A 20,670-nucleotide genomic window follows, 5' to 3' on the forward strand; every position below is an offset into this window, starting at 1 on the left:
CTGATGTCTCTTTGCCCATAGATCCTTTAACTTTTAAATTCCAGTGCTGGAATTTGTCAAAAGAGAAATCTTTTGGTGGAGACAACAGACATCCTTAAATACAGGTCTGCCTTAGTCCCTTCCTGTTCCAAAGCAGTCAGTCACCGCAGACCCTCTAGACCACCTGGGGAGCAATTTCAGGAGGGATAGAAGTGCAGGGGTGTGGGAGACCAAGGACAGATGCAAGCATATAAATATCTAGGACCTTTCCAGTGTGGTTTCTGCCAATACCACAACCGTGGTACATCAGCAATCAAGGGGGAACCAGGCCATACCCCGTTTGCATACTAGCCATGTTAACTTGTGATATAGCTTCACAGCACAATCTCATTCTACAGGTATCCTACATTCTGTCAGAGAAAATTGTGTGGCAGACAACTCAATCATGGAGTCTTCCAAGATGTGATCTATGTGTAGGGATTTTCTCAAGTAGACCTCTTTGCCTCCCCTCTGAACAATCAACAGGCAAGATTCTGTTCCAGGACTCCATGTAATAAGGCCTTGAAGACAGATGCTTCTCTTTGGACAGGAATTTTCCCGTATGCTTTTCCACCCTTTCCACTAATATCCCGGGTACTTTTGAAGATTCAGAAGGAATACCCAAGTTCATTGTGGTGATGCACTTCTGGCCTAGGTAACTGTGGTTCTCGTTTCTTTTAGAAATGGCCAGAGCCAATTACCACATTCTTTCTCACAGACTGGATCTATTCATATTTTTTTTTTCCTAGCTAATTTGTAGGCTAGCTTTCCTAATAAGCCATTCTAAACCTAGCTAATTTCCTTTTCAAAGATGAGAATCAAACACTGTACCTTGTGTCTGCGAGTCAAACACCTTAAACATTATACCAACCCCCAGTCAAAGTTTACATACCCTGGATTAGAACCCAGGACCATCTGCACTATAGTCCAACACTTAACCCATGTCTCCACAAGGGTAGTATTCACACAAGAATAGTGGTGTTTGATACACTTTGACATCAGTCATTTTCAGTTGACTGCCTGGATGATAAGGTCTTAATTCCTTTTGGGCAGCTGTTTACTGAGGACATGTAGCAGGTATTAATGGAAGCAAAAAGTCTGCTACTAGAAGATCATATATTAGCAAATGGAAAAGGTTTTCTAGTCGGTGCCAATAACATAACCAGCACCCATTCAGGGATAGTTGTTCTTTAGTTCTACGATATTTGTCTGAGTTACTATCTTTTGGCCTTTCTTATGCCTCTGTCAGGGTTCACTTATGAGCCATGTTTGCTCATAGATCCTCCTCTGTCAAGGCAGTCTCATGTCAAAATGTTCTGGAAAGGGGTTTTGAATAACAACCCACCAAGTTAATTGGTGGCCCCTCCTTGTGATCTTAATTTTGTGTTAGAGAAGCTAACACTTGCTGCATTTGAACCAGCTAATCTTGCTGACGTGAAATTCTTAACATGGACTACAGTTTTACTGATTGCTCTGACCTTTGAAAGAAGGGTATCCGAGTTGCAAGCTCTTATGGTGAGTCAACCATACCTTGTTTTCCATAGTATCAGAGTTTCTTTGAGAACTAATCCTTCTTTTATGTCTAAAATGGTAGCAGAGTTTACTTTAAGACAAACTATCCATCTCCCCATTTTCTTTACTAAATCTAAAACTGAGGGAGAAAGGATACTTCATACATTGGATGTCCACAGACAACTCAGGTACTATCTTGGCAGAAATATATCTCTCAGATCTTCAGATCAGTTTGTTGTAAAGGTAAGAAGAAGGAACAACCTGTTTGAAAACAGACTGTTTCAAATGGTTGTCTAAGGCTACTAGCTTTTGTTACAATCACCATGGCAAATCTATTCCAGGTAGGATCAAGGCCCTTTCTACCAGGGCCTTGGCTTCATTTATGGATTTTTGAAAAGGAATGAATTCTATAAATATATTAGAAGCTGCTGTTTGGTCCTCTGTATACACCTTTATAAAACACTATAAGCTTGATTCCTTCTCTTGGTCCAGATCAATCTTTGCTAGGACCATTCTCCAGGGGCTTCTGGACTCTTTTCCTTCCACCTTCCACATTTGGATAGTTATGGTAATCTACCCATATAGCTAAAGCTCCTGCAGCAATGATGAATATGGACATAATATAGCTTTGTAAGTTGAACGTACTGTAGCAGTAGATGTTCAAATGATCACTGCTGCAGTAGCCGTTCCCTTCCTCCACCCCCCCTTGTTTTTTGGTGTGATTTTTTTTTTTTATGCCAGACTGTGTACATTTTATGTTTTGCTATTCCTAGCATTGTCCTTTCAGAACTCAGCCTCCCTCTTTCTGCTGGCAGGAAAGTTCTGAAGGGCTTTGTGCCCAAACTTGTCTTTTATTCAGCTCAGCTTGAGCTGTTTGACAATTTTGGCACACGGAAGCTGGACAGCAATTTTATCCTTGGCAGGATATAATCCATATAGCTAAGACTACTGCAGCAGTGATCATTCAAACATTTAATATTATGGTAAGTTTAACTTACACAACTGTACTTTATCTGCACGGCTCAGATGAACACTTGCATGCATGATTTACTGCCTGGATATAGATTCCTTTTTGTTGCTATTTCATTAACATTGGCATTGCACACTAAACCTATCGATTTGATGTTGTCAGTTTTCATTCATTCCTCAGCCATTGGATTCAGATCTGAAACTTGAATACAACTCAGCCATTACTATAGCTTGTGGCCAACTGAAACTCTAAAGCTTCTGCCCTATCCATAATGCACCGACCCCTAACATACCTCAGATCTCATTTGCTGCTTTCGTGTATAGATGTGGTCAGCTTTGCTCTCAAGCATATTAAAGAGATAATTGTTTTTTTTTTTCGATAATTTCTTTCACATTTTTCTATAACTACATATACTTAGTGGATTTCTCTCATACCATTGCTGGTATTTTTCCTTAGGCTTTAAAAAACCTTCTTTTTCTGACAAACTTTCCTTTTTACATGTTGGCATATTCTTTCCTACCATTGTTGGTACTTGTTTATCCTTTTCCTTTTTCTTCCTTCTTACCCTTTTTTTAAAAAAAAAGCTCTTTTTTCTTGCTGTTTGGCATTTATATATGTCTGAGAAAGGTTTGCAAAAATATGGCCATAAGCTATCTTATTCTGATTCCCATGATCTATGCGTCTAAAGCTTAGGCCCAGAACACCTTAATGTGCATTGAGACACGTCAAAATTTTAATCCCATGAGCTATAATGGACCGAAAAAAACAAATTAATCTTAAAAGATCTACTACCAACTTCTTTATCAGAAGTCACATTTGGGGTTTATCCCCCTAAAACAGCTTCCAAGGACACTCCAAAAAAGTCCCCCAAAAAATTCATGTTCATAGGTTGGTACTAGGCTATCGGCCATAGGGCCTATACAAGCCAAGCCAAAACAATTCCCTGGCTATTTTTTCCCACACTATTTACTTCCTGGACCCCTGTCTATCAGGGCGACTGACATGATCCCCGGGGTGAAGTTCCTTTCTCCCATCCAATCGTCAAGGTTCCTTTTGAAGAGGGCCAAAGAGGTGCTCTGCTTGACAAGTATGGGCAGTCTATTCCAGAGTCTGGGGAGTCTCTGGGTCAGGAACCTATCCCTCCAGCATGTTAGAGGTTTAGATCCCTGGAGTGTGTGGCTCTGAAGGATTGGGATTTCTTTAAGTATAGCATGTCCAACAGCTCTGGGTTTGACATGGCCTTATATATTAAGCAGAGATCGCCTCTGAGTAGACGATATGTGACAGAGTATAGCTGGAGTTTCTTAAGGCGGTCAGCATAGGGCATCTGCTTTAGGCCTGTGATTCTTTTAGTGAGGTATTTCTGTGGCCTTTCCAGTTGTTGCAGGTGTCTTGAGAGGTACATACCAAATAGGGTATTGTATTCTATAATGGGTCTAATGAGGGATGACTACAGTGGGACAATGACCTCCTTTTTTCTGGATGAAAAGCCCTTAGTGATGAGGTGTGCCACATAGAAGGATTTCCTGACTATTGTGACGATGTGGTTATCGAAGGGGAGACCACTGTCCACCTGTATCCCTAAGTCTCTTATCACACTTTCGGTGTTTAGTGTACTGCCACCTATGTGGTAATTCATGGGTACATGTATTTTCCTAAAGGGGATAACTATACATTTCTTGGCATTGAGCTTGATCCCATGGCTCTGGCACCAAACATCTGTTTCTGTAAGGTCCTTTTGTAGAGTATCCACATCATTTGGAGATTCAATAATGGCTCCCAGTTTGCAGTCATCTGTGAACTTTGTTAGCCAGAGTCCCTTAGTATTGGCCTGTACTTCAGAGAAGTAGATGCCAAACAAGAGAGGTCCCAGGACTGAATCCTGATGTACTCCACTTGTCACTTGTCTGGAGCTGGATTTGGAGTCAGCTACTTTTACAGTGTGGGTTCTGTCAGTAAGCCAGTTGGCAACCCATCAAGTGATGTAGGGATTAATGCCCAGCTTAGTAAGCTTACTTATGATTCCAGAGTGGGGGATAGTGTCAAAGGCCTTGGCAAGGTCCAGATAGATTGTGTGGACCACCTTACCCTCGCCCACGGCTCTGGAGACTCATTTGAAGAAGTCAGTCAGGTTAAGGAGACAAGATCGGACCTTCACAAACCCAAACTGGGAGGGGTCCAGTGTTTGAAGGTTGCCAATGTCTTTGTTTATAAGTTCCATGATAATACATTCCATGGCTTTGCAGATCAGGCTTGTCAGACTGATGGGGCAGTACTTACCGGGATCCAAGGTTGATCCCCCCTTGTGGAGTGGGATAACTCTAGCTGTGTGCCACTCAGTGGGCACGAAGCCTGAGATGAGGTTATTATTAAACATGACACTTAGCTGAGGTGCCAGTTCATTTTGTAGTTCATGTAGTACACAGCTCGGCATGTCATCTGGTCCCATGGATGCTGTATTCTTGCTTTGGAGAGTGCATTTTTTACCTGTGTGGACGTTATTACCGGAATTTGGCAGTCTTCCGGTATTGAGATGGGCCATTTAAGAGGTGGCGGGGTGAAGTTGGCACTGAATCGATCTGCCAGGATATTAGCAATATCCTTGGGATCAGTATATTTAATGTCATTCTGTTGTATCTCAGAGCAGATTTGAGCATTGCCATTTAGATTCTTGACATAGTTATAGAATGCCTTGTGGTTGTCTTTGTAATCTTTGGCAATTTTATTTCCGTAACTAGCTTTGGAGGATTTTATGAGGGATCTCAGCGTCTTACTGAGGCTGGTGAGGGAGTTTTTTGCATCCTGTGATTTTCCTCTTTTCTGCAACAGTTTCTTCCTTTTGTCAACTCCATCCTCTATGGAGCCTCCACTCAAAAAATCCAAGTCAGATCTGTAGCCGTCCTGCTCCAATATTTCTTCAACATCCCCTGAAACATCTTTGGCCCAGAGTACTTCAGCTCTGAAGGCACTTCCTTGAGTTTGATACTTTCCAACTATAGATCCTGTTCTTTCTAGAGTTCTGTCTACCTTACTCGAGAGACAGCAGTCCAAGTCAGCATCTATTGCTTCATCTCTTTCTTACAAGAGTCTCACTGAAACCAATGTGGGTAGAATGATGATGAAGGTTCTCACTGTGCAGATACAGATGGGGGTTATCCTGGCTCTGGCCCCCTTGGGTCAGGAAGCCTTCATAAGCTTTGCCCATCCAGTATTGGCTCATTGTCTGATTCAACACTTCGTTTTGGAGTCCTTGGAACTGAGTTTGCTGAGACCATCTGGTTCAGATCCAGGAGTACTGCTGTCCTTGGATCCGAAGATTTCTCCAAATGCCCCCGCTCTAATGAGTTTGGAGCCAAGTGGCTGTCAGAACTGAAGCTCCCTGGTCAAATCCAAGGTGTTGGAGTCAATTCCAAAGTTTTTGGAGCCATCTCTGCCCCTTGGAACCTTGGCCCTGGACAGCTCAGTTCTGGCCACTGCCTTGGGGGGATTGCCTTTGGGGTAGATGGAACCAATGGGACAGAAGCATGGTTTCTGAGCTCCATCAGCTTCCTTATCCTTGGGACGGTCTGCCTTCAAAGTAATTGAGAGAGTTTTCTCTGCTTCGGCAGGACGGATGGTCTCACCTCTTAGATTTTTCTTCAATGTCCAGTATGAATCTGCGACAAGAGCCTCAACATTTGACTCTACAGGGTAGTCAGTCCAACCCCTGCAGAATACCCAGCCGGGTATTACTCTCTCCAGAAGAGAAAGTGCAAAAGGAGGCATTTAGATTCCCCCAGGAATCTATCACAGAAGACATAGATTTTGACAAAGGGGAAGGATTCCCCAGATCACCACCCAAGGATGTTTCATTTGGAGACATTCTAGAGATCCTCAAACAACAGGGTGGTCGATCTGCCCAAAATTCTTCCCTGGAGGAATCAGCATTTCTGGAGGAATTTGGATCTGGACTGTCTACCTCCTGAGTAACTCCACCTACTGATAAACTTATTGATTTGATCTCTCAGCGGGGGTGGAAGGAACCTGATTCAGTTAAACCTATCCCCATGAGACCAGACCAAATTGTGGCACCTACAGGAAGGGAACACTGGAGCAAGGGAGTACCAATTGATGCCATGGTTGTGGCAGTGGCCACGAAGAAGGAACTTGTGGAATGAAGGTCCACTGTCCATCCTCCTGACAGAGAGTCCAGGGCTATGGATAGATTCAGGATGCGTGTCTGTGCTTGGCAGATTTCACAAGCTTACAAAGAAAATTGATTAAGGAATTGTCAAATACTGTTTCAGGGACCACTACTGCAGTGACTCATGTTTCGGTATCCTCAAAGTTGGCAACCCTTCAGTCTATTTCAAACTCATGCATGAGGCTTATCTCTCATGCAGCTGAGAGTACCTCAAGGGTAATGGGTTCAGGCATCTCAAAAGGAGACACACCTAGATGCACTTGTGTGATTTTGCGGAGCCCTTCAAGCCTTCTTTTGTCAATGCTGCTTTTGACAGAACTTCTTTGTTTGGCTCCAAAGTGAAGGGCAGTCTCTCCAGGTGTGAGAAAGATAGAAAGACTCTCAAAGGAACCAACGAGAGGGACAGAAAATGTGGTTCAAGAAGTCTCAGGGTCCTTTCCAAGATACATATGGAGATGGTGCCCCCAGAGGCAGAGGAGGGAATGCTAATGGAAGACCCCACCCATGTGGCAGAGCTGGTCCACAAAACCAGGGGTTAGGGACACTTTCTCCGACAGGCCCTTCCAACACTCTTGAAAGGAGGCCCGATTATCCTCCTCTGGAGACAATCGGGGGTCATTTATCCCTGCACCAGACAGTCTGGCTAAATATCACAAAAACACTTGGGTGCAGATGATTATTTCCAGAGGTTATATAATTCCCTTTTCCCTTCTACCTCCATTCTCACAAAAGTTTCCTGATATTCCACCCAATCAGAAGAAAGTAGCAACACTGGAAATACAGAAGCTGCAAGAAAAAAAGAGTCATCCAAGAGGTCCCACCAGACCAAAAAGGATCCAGAACTTATTCAATATTCTTTTTCGTGCCAAAGAAAACAGGGGACTGAAGAGCAGTTCTGGATCTCAGCAACATGAACAAGTCAGTTCAACACTCAAAGTTTCAGATGGTCACGGTAAAGTCCATCCTGTCATTGCTAGGCAAGGATGATTGCATGTGCTCAATAGACCTTCAAGATGCGTACTATCGCATAAAAATGAACAGGCGGTCCAGAAGATCTGGCTGGGGGCCAGTCATTATCAGTTCTGAGCCCTGCCCTTAGGTCTCACCACAGCCTGCAAGGATTCTGGAAGTTTTCATATTTAGCCACCTGTCTCATTACCACTCCAAGCAGGCGTCTACTCATAATAGAGAGAGACCAGGTACTCCAAACTTGCTCCCTTCTGGGGTTTGCAAAAAATTACAACAAATTTTAGTTGCAACCATCTCAAACACTGGAATTCATAGGGACAAATTTCAATACAGTATCGGCAACAGCTTCACTTCCCCTAAACAGAGTACAAACATTAGGATTCCAGGTTGCAAAACTTATTCACAACCCCACCCCCCCAAAAAAAATCAGCTTGTTTGATTCTACAAGCCTTGGGGTCAATGTCAGCAGTCATATTTCCTGTCCCCCTGATAAGGTATCATATGATAATTCTTCAGTGGATACTAACATCCCAATGGTCAAGTCTTTATCAGTGCATGTCAGTTCAAATAAGGATCACACAGGCATGCAAGAAATACCTTTGGTGGAGGATAAGGTCAGACAAGCTTTTACAAGGCCGTCCATTCATTCTCCCTGAACCCAAGGCCATAGTAACCACAGACGTATCCCAGATTGTTGGGGGGGGCACACTTCCTGGACAAAACAGTCCAAGGCACTTCATTCCCCAAAGAGACCAATTTGCAGATACATGTCCTGTAGATGAGAGCAGTGCTTTTAGTGTTGCAAGCTTTTCAGGATGCTCTACCTCTGGGGACAATTGCAATCCAAATGGGCAATATGTCAGTAGTTTGGTACATCAACAAACAAGGGGGAACCAGGTCTTACCCCTTGTGCTGAGAAGCACTCAGAGTCCATTATCTTACAGCAATGCGCGTTCTGAAGAAGTCCAATGTGAGAGCAGACAAATTGAGCAGGTCCATTCTACTACCTCGTGAGTGGTCTCTCAATATGAAAGTGACAGAAATGATTTTCCATCAATGGAGCCAGCCTTGCTGCAATCTTTTTGCATCTCCCCCGAACAAGTGCAGTAGCATTTTTGCCCTAATCCCCCCAACAGGGGAATCACCAAGGGATGTTCTGCTCCATGATTGGCCCTCCAGTTTTTTCTGTGCTTATCCACCATCCCATTGATTCCCAAATTCCTACACAAAGCTGGAAGGTTGAAGAGCAAAGTCATCCTCATTGCATTACTGGCTTCGACAGGTTTGGTTCTCCTTCCTTTGGCCCCATCTTCTTTACCCACCTTGGATTCTGGATCCAATTCCAGACCTATTCTCATCCAACAGGCATGATTTATCCACACACCTGAAGCATCAAGTTAACAGCATGATTTCTCCACTTCTGCTAATAGCCAGACAACCTATGTCTCATCCCCTGTCCGTCATATACTTTTATCTTCCCATAAAGCTTCCACTACGAAAATCTACACGCGTAAGTGGAAGAGGTTTGTTTGTTGGGTTCATCAAAAACTATTGATTCCTTTTGAGCCCCTACACAAAGTGTCTTAGAGTTTTGGGCAGAAATGTCTAATGGGGGAGCTCCTCTACCATTAAAGTTCAATTGGCAGCAACCTCTAACTTTCATATAGGAGTTGACAATTCTCTAGCTTCTACTAAAATATGCAAGGCTTTCCTAAATGGTACTATTTTACTTAGACCACCTTATAAAGATGTTTCTCCTTCATGGGATTTGAATCTTCTATTTCAGGCCTTAATCCATTCCCCCTTTGAACCAGCAGGAAAATGTGATCTTAAATTTCTGACTTGGAATATGATATTTTTAGTGGCTATCACCTCTGCTAGGTGAATTTCAGAACTCCAGACATTATCTTCTAAACCTCCTTACTTGATTTTCCATAAGGCTAGAGTGTTGTTAAGAACCAATCCTTCTCTCCTTCCTAAGGTGGTGTCAGAATGCAGTATCAATCAGTCTATTAACTTGCCCATTTTCTTTCCAAAATTCGAAATATATGTTACATTTGCTGGATGTTCATAGACAGTTGTGTTTCTACTTACACAGAACAAAAGACATTAGGAAATCTGATTAATTAATTATATCCTCTGCAGAAAAAAAATTAGGCAAATCTGTTACAAAGGTAACATTGACAAGATGATTATGGACTGCATAGCCTTTGGGTATAATAAATTGGGCATTTCATTAACAAAACCAGCAAGACTTCAGTATATGAGATCTGTCGCAACCTTGTTTGTATTTTTATCCAACCATTCCATGGATGACTTGTGCAGCTGCAATTTGGGCTAATCCTCACACTTTTATTTCTCATTACAAATTGGATCTGGTCTCAAGGGGAAGAGCAGCCTTTGATTCAACTGTGCTCAGGAACATCCTACCTTAGAGTCCACCAAGGATATCAGGTAGCTGGAGACTCTGTTCCAATGGTTGAGGAATGAATAAAAATTGATAACATCTGATAAAGAAGTTATGTACTCACCATAACATTCCATCTGTGTTGTCCATTTTCATTCTTCCTCAGCCTCCCACCCACCAACCCCCAACCTGTGTCACCCTAGAGTTCTGGAAGAATGAGATGTTATAAAGACACCACATTGTCTTGTATGGAGCTGCCAATATTGGTTTTCTTTATCAACATTATTCTAATATTTAGTACTTATGCCATCTAGCAAACAAGATCTCAGGTATGTTAGGGGTTGATGTATTATGAGTAGGGAAGAGCTTGAGAGTTTCAGTTGGCCACAAGCTATAGAAATGTTTGAGTCAGATCCGAGGTTTGAATCCAAATCCAATGGTTGAGGAAGAATTAAAACTGACAACACAGTTGGAACATTATGGTAAGTACATAACTTCTTTTTCTAAATTTTTCTCCTTTCTCTCTCTCCTTCATCTACTACCCCTTCCAATCTTCTACCTAGTTTGTTGAAAATGTTTAATAAATCTTTTTTTATTACAAAAAAGTCACATTTTGTTCAGTAGGTTGCTTTCCACAGTGAATGTAAAACCTTCTTTTGTGTTGGAAACGATGATCATCAATGATCCTTCTGTACTGGACTTTAGTGAATGGATGTTCTGCATTCTGTGCCCAGGCATGCAGCTGCTCCAAAAAGTAACATTCCCATATTACTTACAAGCAAACTGATTGCCCTTGGATCCTTACAAGTCATTCATGTGCTTGTGGTTAGAGGGTGTGCATATTCCATTGGTCCCATGATTTTGCTTCATTTTGGATCTTCTTCTATTGTTTAACATTTAGAAAATTTCTCTGTTCAATGCCCTGAAAGCATAAGCCATCTCAATGTGACTCTGGTAGTCAGCCAATAAGTCAAGAGCAGTGAAAGTGCCACCTGCCTACAGTAGAATGTTAGTAGTTGCTGCCTTTGCAATGTAATCATTTCTGTGTTTTAATGATGTTCACAAGAGAAATATGAGAAACACTGACAAAGACGGAAGTGCGCCAGTAGATGGACAGAACAAAGATCCAAGCTAATAAGCCCAGGCTAGAACAGAAGAGGCAACTTTTTAAGTATCAAAAGAACAAAGGTCTGGCTTCATCTTAAAGACCACTATATTTATGAGGGTCTCATCTCCCTTAACTTATTCACTATCTACTATCAAAAGCCATTACATATGCATTTGTCTTTGGACATGTATAAGAGGCACCAACTCAGCACCTTTTGTTGGGAATAAACTTCAAGTTGGATGCAGCCTCCTTTTAATCACCTGGGTCTCTTCAGGTGCAGCAGGCCATCCAGGTGTGGGACACTGATTTCTCTGACATAAATTTCTAGGTCTGCACTCAGCCTAGGAGATTGAGTACTATTGCATCCTTTCTGAATGGTTGGTTGGCTATTCATTAGTGAAGGTCACACCTGTCTGAACAGTCCTTCCATTTCTTGCCTTAAGCCATCAGGTTTGCCTTTAGCCACACTATACGTTGACAACCAATTCAGAGATAGTTCCAGTATAGGAAATGGGGGAGATGCTAGGAGAGGATATTTTGATTCCTACAGAATATTTGAAATTGCAAATTTTAATCCAGAAAACGAGACAGTTGGCCAATATGGAGAAATTTGCCCTTATCCCCACTACAGTGCAATCTCAGAGTTAGTATATTTAGTTAGGGGGGTGTGGGGGGCAAAGCCCTCCACTTGGGTGGGTTTGACATACTTCGGTGTGTTTGTTTTTTATGCTGGCTAACTGCCTCCTTTCCCAGATTGAAGTTTTCGTTATTGTCTTGGTTAAGTAAAATTTGATTTAATGGAATTTCGGTCTACTCATGTAGACCCATGTATGTATATATATATATATATATATATATATATATATATATATATATATATATATATATATATTTGTATTTATATGAGTCTACTTCACATCACCTAAAACCCATTTGACTGACTTTCATTTCAGCGAGACCAAATCTCTTAATTTTCAAAATACTGAAACCCATACCCATACGTCACTAGATGGGTAACCAACTGGCTCACAGAGAGAACACATACTGTCACAGATGAGGATTCCAACTCTACCAGTAGACCAGTTATCAGTGGCATACCACAGAGATCTGTGCTGGGCCCTCTATGGTTTGGAATTTATTTCTTGGACGTCCAGATGAAAGTAGATGGCCTGTGGTTTACCAAGTTTGCTGATGATTGCAAACTGGGTGCTATCACTGAGTCCCCAAACTATATTAACATATTACAAAAGGGGCTAACACAGACAAATGATTGGTGCCAAAGCCACAGACTAAACATAAATGCGAAAAAGTGCATTATTATCTCCTTTGGCAAAGAGAAAGTTCCTGCAAATTACAATATTGACAGCACCCCCCCCCCCCCAAGCTCAAACCCAGTGGTGTGAGATTGGGAACCCAGGTTGATAGCAATCTAAACTTTGGTTATCATGTGTCCACAGTGGTACAGAAAGCCTTTGACATTGCTTATCTCATCCAAGACTAAGGATGTTATAACTCCTCTGGACTCAACCCTTTTCAGACCACTAATAGAGTGCAGTGCTCCTTTTTGTATGTACCTCACTAGACACCTGCAGCAGCTGGAGAGACCACAGAGGTTTATCAACAAGAAAATTCAGGGCCTCCAAAACATGACCTACATGAAAAGACTGACAGCCCTATCAATGTACTCTGTATCCTATAGTCTGCTGAAAGGTAACTTGTTTCTGGCCTGCAGAGCAGTCTCTGACCCTGCCCTAATGGAAATGCTACACATCTGCAAATCAAAAGGGACAAGAATCACTCACTCAAGGGATCTCAACGTATCTTGTGACATTAACAGAACATGCTGAGGAGACAGATTGCTACTCCTCTGGAGTAAACTCCCACTTCATGTGAAACAGAGCTCCTTAATGACACTTTTCAAGTGCAACCTAGACAATTGGATGGGAGACCATAAATTCACCCCAGGGGTGGCACCTATGTCCCTCATGGACAGGGGCAGTCAGTGTTGAACCTGGACTTACTTTGTGAATAACGACTATCTAACCAAGGTCAAGTTAGGGAACACAGGTATAACATGGCTAGTATTGTAAAGGCCCTAGGGCCATTAACCTAGTAACCTCCTATGAACCTATAAACTCTTTGGCATAGCAAAAGGTTTTCAGCTGTTTGCTAAGTTTAGACACAGACCCATTCATAATAATTCAGTGAAGTGTTGTGCAAAAGGTAAGAAACAGATATTGGTCAGGGGTTCATACTTAGACTAATTTGCTGTCTGTAGCTGGGTGCCACTGAACTCACTACTTGGGTGTTACCTGTTTGGCCTGCTAATGGCAAATGTAACCACAGCCACAAGTGGTCATTATACAGATGACTATAAGATGAGTTCTGTAAAAAGTAAACAGCAAGATGAAATTAAATTACAGTCCTTTTGGATAGCATATCTAAGTGGTGTAAGAAAAACAACATCTCCTCAAAGAAGCCAAATGTAAATGTTGCCAGGTCAGCCACATAACTCTTACCTCTCTTACACTTTCCATAAACAGCCTCATCTCTCTCTTCCTCTGCTTATGATTGTCAAACATTGTTTTTTTACTATTGCTTATAAATGCTGTCTGCAGTCTTAATTCCTTTCTGTTTATGAGATAAATATTGGATCTACTAGCTTTGACTGTTAATTGTAGCCACCAAGTAAATACTGTATGAGGCTCCCTATTAAAAGTCCACAACTTGTAATTACAAGTCCTGGAATTACAAAAAGAAAACAAAAGTACAAACCTGCAGGGGACCAGCAAATGCCTGAAATTGCTATTCCTCATTAAAGTTGTTTTTTGCAGGAGGGCAAACCTCCGGCATCTCCCATTGTGGAGGGCTGCAACCTCCAAACTGCTACAACTTACATGTAGTAACTTTAAGACTGGGGAGAAAAGAATACACTTAAATAAGTGATCTTGGACTTGATATATTTAAGTATCCATTTTCACTCATTCAGTTTTGCTTTTCCAGGATTCACACTAATGAACCTTGTAATTACAAATGATTACACTATATAATTTATCTTCTCTTTTCTAGGTGAAGGTTACATATATATAATTTGTTGTTCTCTTTCCTGGGTGAAGGTGTTTCAAAATTGTTTTCTTCTCAGTTGCTATTGGTTGTAGCTTTCACTCATATCAGTTAAAAAACAATGTGCAATTGTAATCACCAGAGCTGTGCTTGAAATTGGCCCATTGAGATCAGAGTTCTGCTCTAGTGAAAAAAAGATTAAATAGATAAATGCATACATACATACTTAAGAGTCCTAAAATGTGCAGTAATGTGTTTTATGTCTTTAAAATTAATCTAGTTGGTAATGTGATAATGAAATTCTGCATTTTGCCAGCAGCAGCAGCAGCAGCAAATCTTTAAACACGAGTGCAGTTTTAGCTGATGTCAAAAATGTACTTTTATTTGCCTTGTTTTCAAGACTGTTTGTCCTAGGAGATTCACCTATGTTTCTATGAGTTTAAATAGCCTGAAAGTTGTTGTTGTTGTTCTTTCGGCTTTTCCCAGTTAGGGGTCGCCACAGTGGAACTCACGTCCGCTAATGATTGCCAGTAGATTTTTACGGTGCCGAGGTGCCAGCTCAATGCCCAACCTTCAGCGAAGGCACACCCATTCTACGCATGTCTTACGAATGCCACTCGACCACGGGGAGGACATGCAGACTCCACACAGAAGGCGCTCCAGACGTGAATCGAACGGAAGAACCTTTTGCTGTGAGGCAACAACGCTACCACTTGCAGCCTGAAGGTTCAACTGGACAAAACATACTGGCTGAAGATTCAGATTGACAAAGCCTAAGAAGCAGTTTCCTTTTGCATGAGGCAAGTTCCTCTGCACTTGTGGGGTCTTGCTTATATACACTCACTCCATGGTTACAAGACTGCTTAGAAAAGAGAAATTCAACACCGAGAGAATCAATGTGACTGCACATTGATGGAAACTGCACTGGCAGTAAATTTTAAAAGAATTGCTTGGGGAGTTCAACAGCTGGAACTGATCTTATCAAGTTTAACTCTCATCACTTATTGAAGTGTAGGGTAATAGATCTAGGGATACATTTATATTTAAGCCATGACCCATGCCTGGGTGTGGGTAATGCTGGATTTATCCATGGTTGGTGTGGTTTGGTCAAGAGGGTGAAGCCCGAGTGGCCAAACAAAGACAACCGTGGTAAATCCAGCATTACCCACACCCAGAAGTGGATTATTGCTATTATACAGTGACATTATTTAAGAAAAAATATAAACCACATGCACAAAATCAGAGAACCAGCTGTCACGAACGATCACACAATGAAACCCGAGGGAAAATACTTTATTAACATTGTAAAAAACAAATTACGTTTTTGTTCAAAACTTCTTCAGACATTACACAACATATTTGTTTGGTTTGCTTAAAAACCCTCCCTACAATCAGTTAACCAATCACAACATGATTCCAATCAATAATTGTAATGCTTTAAAAACTTTAAAAACTTTAAAAACCTTATTCTAGCCATAATAAGTGTCATAAAATTAAAAATTTACTTGTGTTTTAACTCATATGAACAAAGTAGATAAAAAGTTGATTTATTACAATAATCCAAACCAGTAGTCAAGCAATCTTGATGGGGAAATTATGGAATTTTTTGATTATATTATCGGAGTATGTAATTATTTTACATTTACTAGTACTCTTAGTAAGGATTCCATTAATTATTTTGATGTAACTGTTGCTTTGGACAGGGACAAAAATGGTTCCACTTCCAGGGTATACAGGAAGTCAACTTTCTCGAATGACTATTTGGAATATAACAGTAGTCACCTGGGTTACACAAAGAGAAATATTGTAAAAGGGTTGATGGTGAGGCTTGCCAGAGTGTGTTCAAGTCAAGAGATTTATAAGAGGGAAATGGCTACCTTGGTAACCCTCTTTATAGAAAAAGGCTGCCTGACACAAATGCTATACCCCATATGTGAGGAAGTTACGAATGAATGGGGAAAAAGATTTAAACCTTTATTAGGAACAACAACTGAACCTATAGGGAACCCTGAGGTCCAGAACAGGGACAAAAATTACAGCCAAGCATTGGTTTTAACATTTGGTGAGCTGAGTAAGGAAATTAAACAGATAGTGAGAAGGAATTGGGTCATGTTTAAAAGTACGGATGACCTTATGGATTTTATAGATAAAGAACCTGTGTTTGTATTTAAAACTAATTATAATTTAAAATTTTTATTGGAGCACCCTATTCATTGAAGTGGTCTACCAAGAGGGACCAGAAACTGTGGATTATATGCCTACTGTCCGTACATTTTGGGTGTTGGGTACATAAAAATAAGGTCCCCTAGGAGGAAAGTTACACTGAAAAGGGGCTCTTGTGGATCTAAGGGGTTAGTGTATGTGGCAGTTCGTCAGAACTGTCAACAGTTCTATGTAGGCAAAACTGAAAGGGCTCTCCGTAGGAGGCTATATGAACACCTCTACGCTATTAGACGTGAAGCTGAGAACAATGCCCTATATAAGCACTTGAAGAGGAACGTGCTATGTAAAACTTTTCACTTTGGGATTTTAGAAATTGTAGGAAGTGACTTGAGGGGAGGGAACTGGAAGAACAGACTTGAGAGGGAAGAGTTAATGTGGCAGTTTAGACTAAATTCCACCTATCCCCCTGGTAAAAAATGAGACATGTAGTATCATGCCAGTACTGAAGTACAAGGCATTAAAGCTTTAGAAGACATTTTTTTAATCTAAAAAGATTTTTAAATAAGACATTTAATATATAAAATGCGAATCATAGTTTTGTAATAATGTATTATTGCACATTTAAATATTTGGAAGTGTTCTCATATATATTTTTATGTCATTAATAAGATGGTTCTATATTAATTTAAAAGCATTTTTAACTTTTGCCCTTACTAGGACTTCCTAACATTTTGGCTCTTAATTGACAATCAACTTTAATTAATCACCAGGGACTATTTAAGTATGGTATTGATGTATTTTAATTTGTTCTGAAGAAGTCTTGGGTTACAAGACGAAAGCGCTCTTGATTACTGGTTTGGATTATTGTAGTAAATCAACTTTTTATCTACTTTGGAAGTTGCTGTGACACTTTTTTCCTACTATTTCCACAGGAATTGCTCTCTCTCTCTCTAGATATATATATATATATATATATATATATATATATATACACACACACACACACACACACACACACACACACACACACACACACACACACACACACACACACACACACACACACACACACACACACACACACACACACACACACACACACGCATGCATGCTAGAGGTTGCGATGATGTATAATGCCCAGGCTTTTTTTGTATTGGGAAGCCTGAACCACTTGTTTAATATCTATGAGAGGATCAATGACTTTACAGTGGTTTGTGGGAAGGTGGGGGAGGCAAGGTCTGAGATCTTATGGGTTACAGAATTCAGGATTCCTTTTAACTCAAAGACACAGCTATGATATTTGTAACCAATAACTAAACTCATAATATCCTCACAACCTTTACTTAAAACAAAAATGGCATCACCTCTGAAGTCCTTGACCATGTAAAATTGCTAAGGATCATAACACATCAGTAAGTTAATAAACAAATAAAAATAAAATTGTTTTAAAGAGTCTGACTCTTTGTTACTTACTTTCCATGCATAACTATAGCCCAAGCATGTCTTATGCCCAGCTCCTTCGTATCTGTGACATACTTACTCATCTTCAAATTACTCAACTTAGTGAGGTAAAAAAAGCCTATAACATAGAGGATTATGAGACAATCGCTGATAATTATCTGTTTATTGTGCATTCAAGAGGTTTATTGTGGGTTGGGAGGGTGGCCTAATGGTTAAGGTTCTTGCCTTACAAACACAAGGTTTAGGGTTTGAGTCTCACAAGGTATAATTGGCTATTCTTAAAATGGCTCGCAAGGGCAGTTAGCCTAGTACTAATCTATGAACCTATAAGACATGCATGCTAAGAAATTCACCTCGAGAGGACTCAGGTCTGAGAAATAGATGCCAAATTGGAGAGGCCTAACAGTGAGTGCTGTGCTGCACCAATGGTAACCATTTTTGTTTTCAGAACTGGCGCTTCTGTTAAGAGAGAGATTTGGAGGAGAGGATAGCAGTAAGGAAAGATGAGCTTTTACAAACTGGAAAAAGTAATGATGTGCATTGCTTTAGAAGGAGTGAGGCATATCAAAAAAGTTAAAAGATATTAAGGATGGGGTGTTTGGCAAAATCCATTGATTCTAAAAGATGCATTCAGCTTTCATCCCACATGAAAAAGGTATTGGAAAGAGAAGCAAGCAATTATCCATGATTGATGTGAAATATTTGTTCATGAACAGTTTAATAAGGAAGATTAAGAAGTACGCTCTGTGATATTATTACAAGATTTAACACACCGTGCTAACAAGAAGAATGCTGTTACAATTGAGACTTTGGATGTCCCTGGCTGTGTGGCACACAAGGATAAAGCACTGACTACAGCCCAGATACCCAAGTTTGAAGAGTTACCCAAGTGCTGGCAGAGATGGACAGGGGAGGGTGGGAGTGAGCAGCTTATCTCACCTTATCCACCCCGGGGAAGGGAGATGGTAGTCTCAGTCAGGACAAACCCACTCCTATCCAAGTGGAGGCTTCTGTGTTACAACAGGTCACCAGACCAGAGGACATGGGCTTGGCGATCCCATCATAGGAATATGCATGTGTGGGAGCATGCACTTAGGGGGAGGGAAATATGATGCCCCCTGCAGTGATGCAGGTGCACACATCTGCCACCAGGGTGGGTTTAGGGCCATACATAATAATGTCATTGTCAGCATACATAGTTGCTTATATGATGGCCCTCCAGTCAGCTCTGACTGTGACTGGGAAGTACCAAGGTCAGGGGAATAAATGGGCTGCCTCATATGGGAGAGGCTCAATAATTGACAGGAATAGGAAATCAAAATTATTATAAAGTGGAGGGTATGCGTGATATTATACTCAAACTAATTTAAAATATAAATAATGTACATAAGATATGCTAATAAGAACAATAACAATACAAATGTTTAAGAAAAGGGCAAAACAGCTCTGTTACTCCATAATCAGACATTCACTGCATCTAATCCATGATCTGGTAATAAGATATTAGTAACATTAATGTATCTTTGCCAAGTGATTACTAAAACAAGAGTATGCCAATCTGTATCCCAAGAGCTTTAAAGATTGTTGTCTGTTTCGAACTCACATCTTTAAAAGTGTTACTATCTGTTGGATCCCATAGCCCTTTCTTACTTGATGTAATTGACTTCTTCACCCACTGCAGATTCTTGTTTTCATTTACTGGATTTAGGTTTAGTAAGTTCTTGAGCATTTCAGCCTGTTGCAGAAATCCTTCCAAATGCTTCATGCCATCAGGTGAAGGTGAATATGGTATCTTCTCTTCCTCTTCATAAGTGTACGGAATCAGTCCAGCACTCTTTTTTCCCATCAAGTGTCCTATTGAAAATAAATGACTATGAAAAAATATTATAAAATCTACAAAAATAATAACAGAATAAAAAGGGCAGGCGTAATTTATAGATTCATATAGAAGCCTGTAACTAAGAGACTTGTAATAAAAGTTTGTATAATAAAACAATTTATTGAATGTCAACTCTATCAGCAGCAGTGTAAAAAGTTTTGAGTTGAAGCATGTTATAAATAATTAAATATAAACTGGTAATGTCATGATTTAAGATAAGAAAGGGAAATAAATTTTGCATTACTGCTTACCTTTAATGCTAGCAATTTATTATCAGTGAGTGGCTGAACCAATCATTTCTGTTTACAAATTAAGAGAGGTCTAGGGAACAGTAGTAGTCAAAAGATAATGTTTAACCCTCCTTATTCAAATACCTATCTGGAATTCAGATGCTGTATCATTGTCCAACCAACAAAATAACCAAGGAATATTTCAAGATTCTTATGGTGCCGAATTGTATTGTAAGTAATATGGCAAGTATCTTCACTTACATTCTCTGGCAAATGTCAACCAAAATCGAACTAAGGAAAAAATAAAACCAGTCTCACTATGTGTGCATTGACTTCAGAACGCCTATCAACTACAGTGGTATAACAGTGGGTTTCAGTTATTAAACAAGGACAAAGCCTCAGCTTGTCACATTTGTCATCATTATCATCAAGCCCCGTTTCCCATTTTTTGTTTTTACATGAGGCTGCGTGTCATATCATCTATGATCATCTGTCTTGATTCAGTGCCACTCTCCTGCCTTCTTCAAAAGTCACAAATTTGCTCTCACACAATCCATCAATTTCTGTACTGGATGTCCTTGTTTCCTCTTGCCTTCTTTCTGTATCTCTCAAATTTTCTTCACTAAATCATCTTCTGACTTCCTGTACCTGTGCTTGAATTACCACAATCTGCTCTGCTTGACTTTATCTATGACTGGAGCTAATTT

General features: G+C 40.5%; 1 protein-coding gene across 1 annotated transcript in view; it reads right to left on the reverse strand.

The window, feature by feature from the left end:
• The window catches only part of LOC122801124 (gastrin-releasing peptide-like), a 110,734-nt gene that overhangs the window by 29,800 nt on the left and 60,264 nt on the right, over positions 1 to 20,670 (reverse strand). Inside the window, exon 2 of the mRNA XM_044070694.1 lies at positions 19,505 to 19,747. Within this exon, the coding sequence (XP_043926629.1) occupies positions 19,505 to 19,747 (243 nt within the window). The remainder of the gene's footprint in view (positions 1 to 19,504; positions 19,748 to 20,670) is intronic.

Source organism: Protopterus annectens, chromosome 1.part0, assembly GCF_019279795.1.
Source record: "Protopterus annectens isolate FY-2018-M chromosome 1.part0, PAN1.0, whole genome shotgun sequence".
NCBI classification, from domain to species: Eukaryota; Metazoa; Chordata; order Ceratodontiformes; family Protopteridae; genus Protopterus; species Protopterus annectens.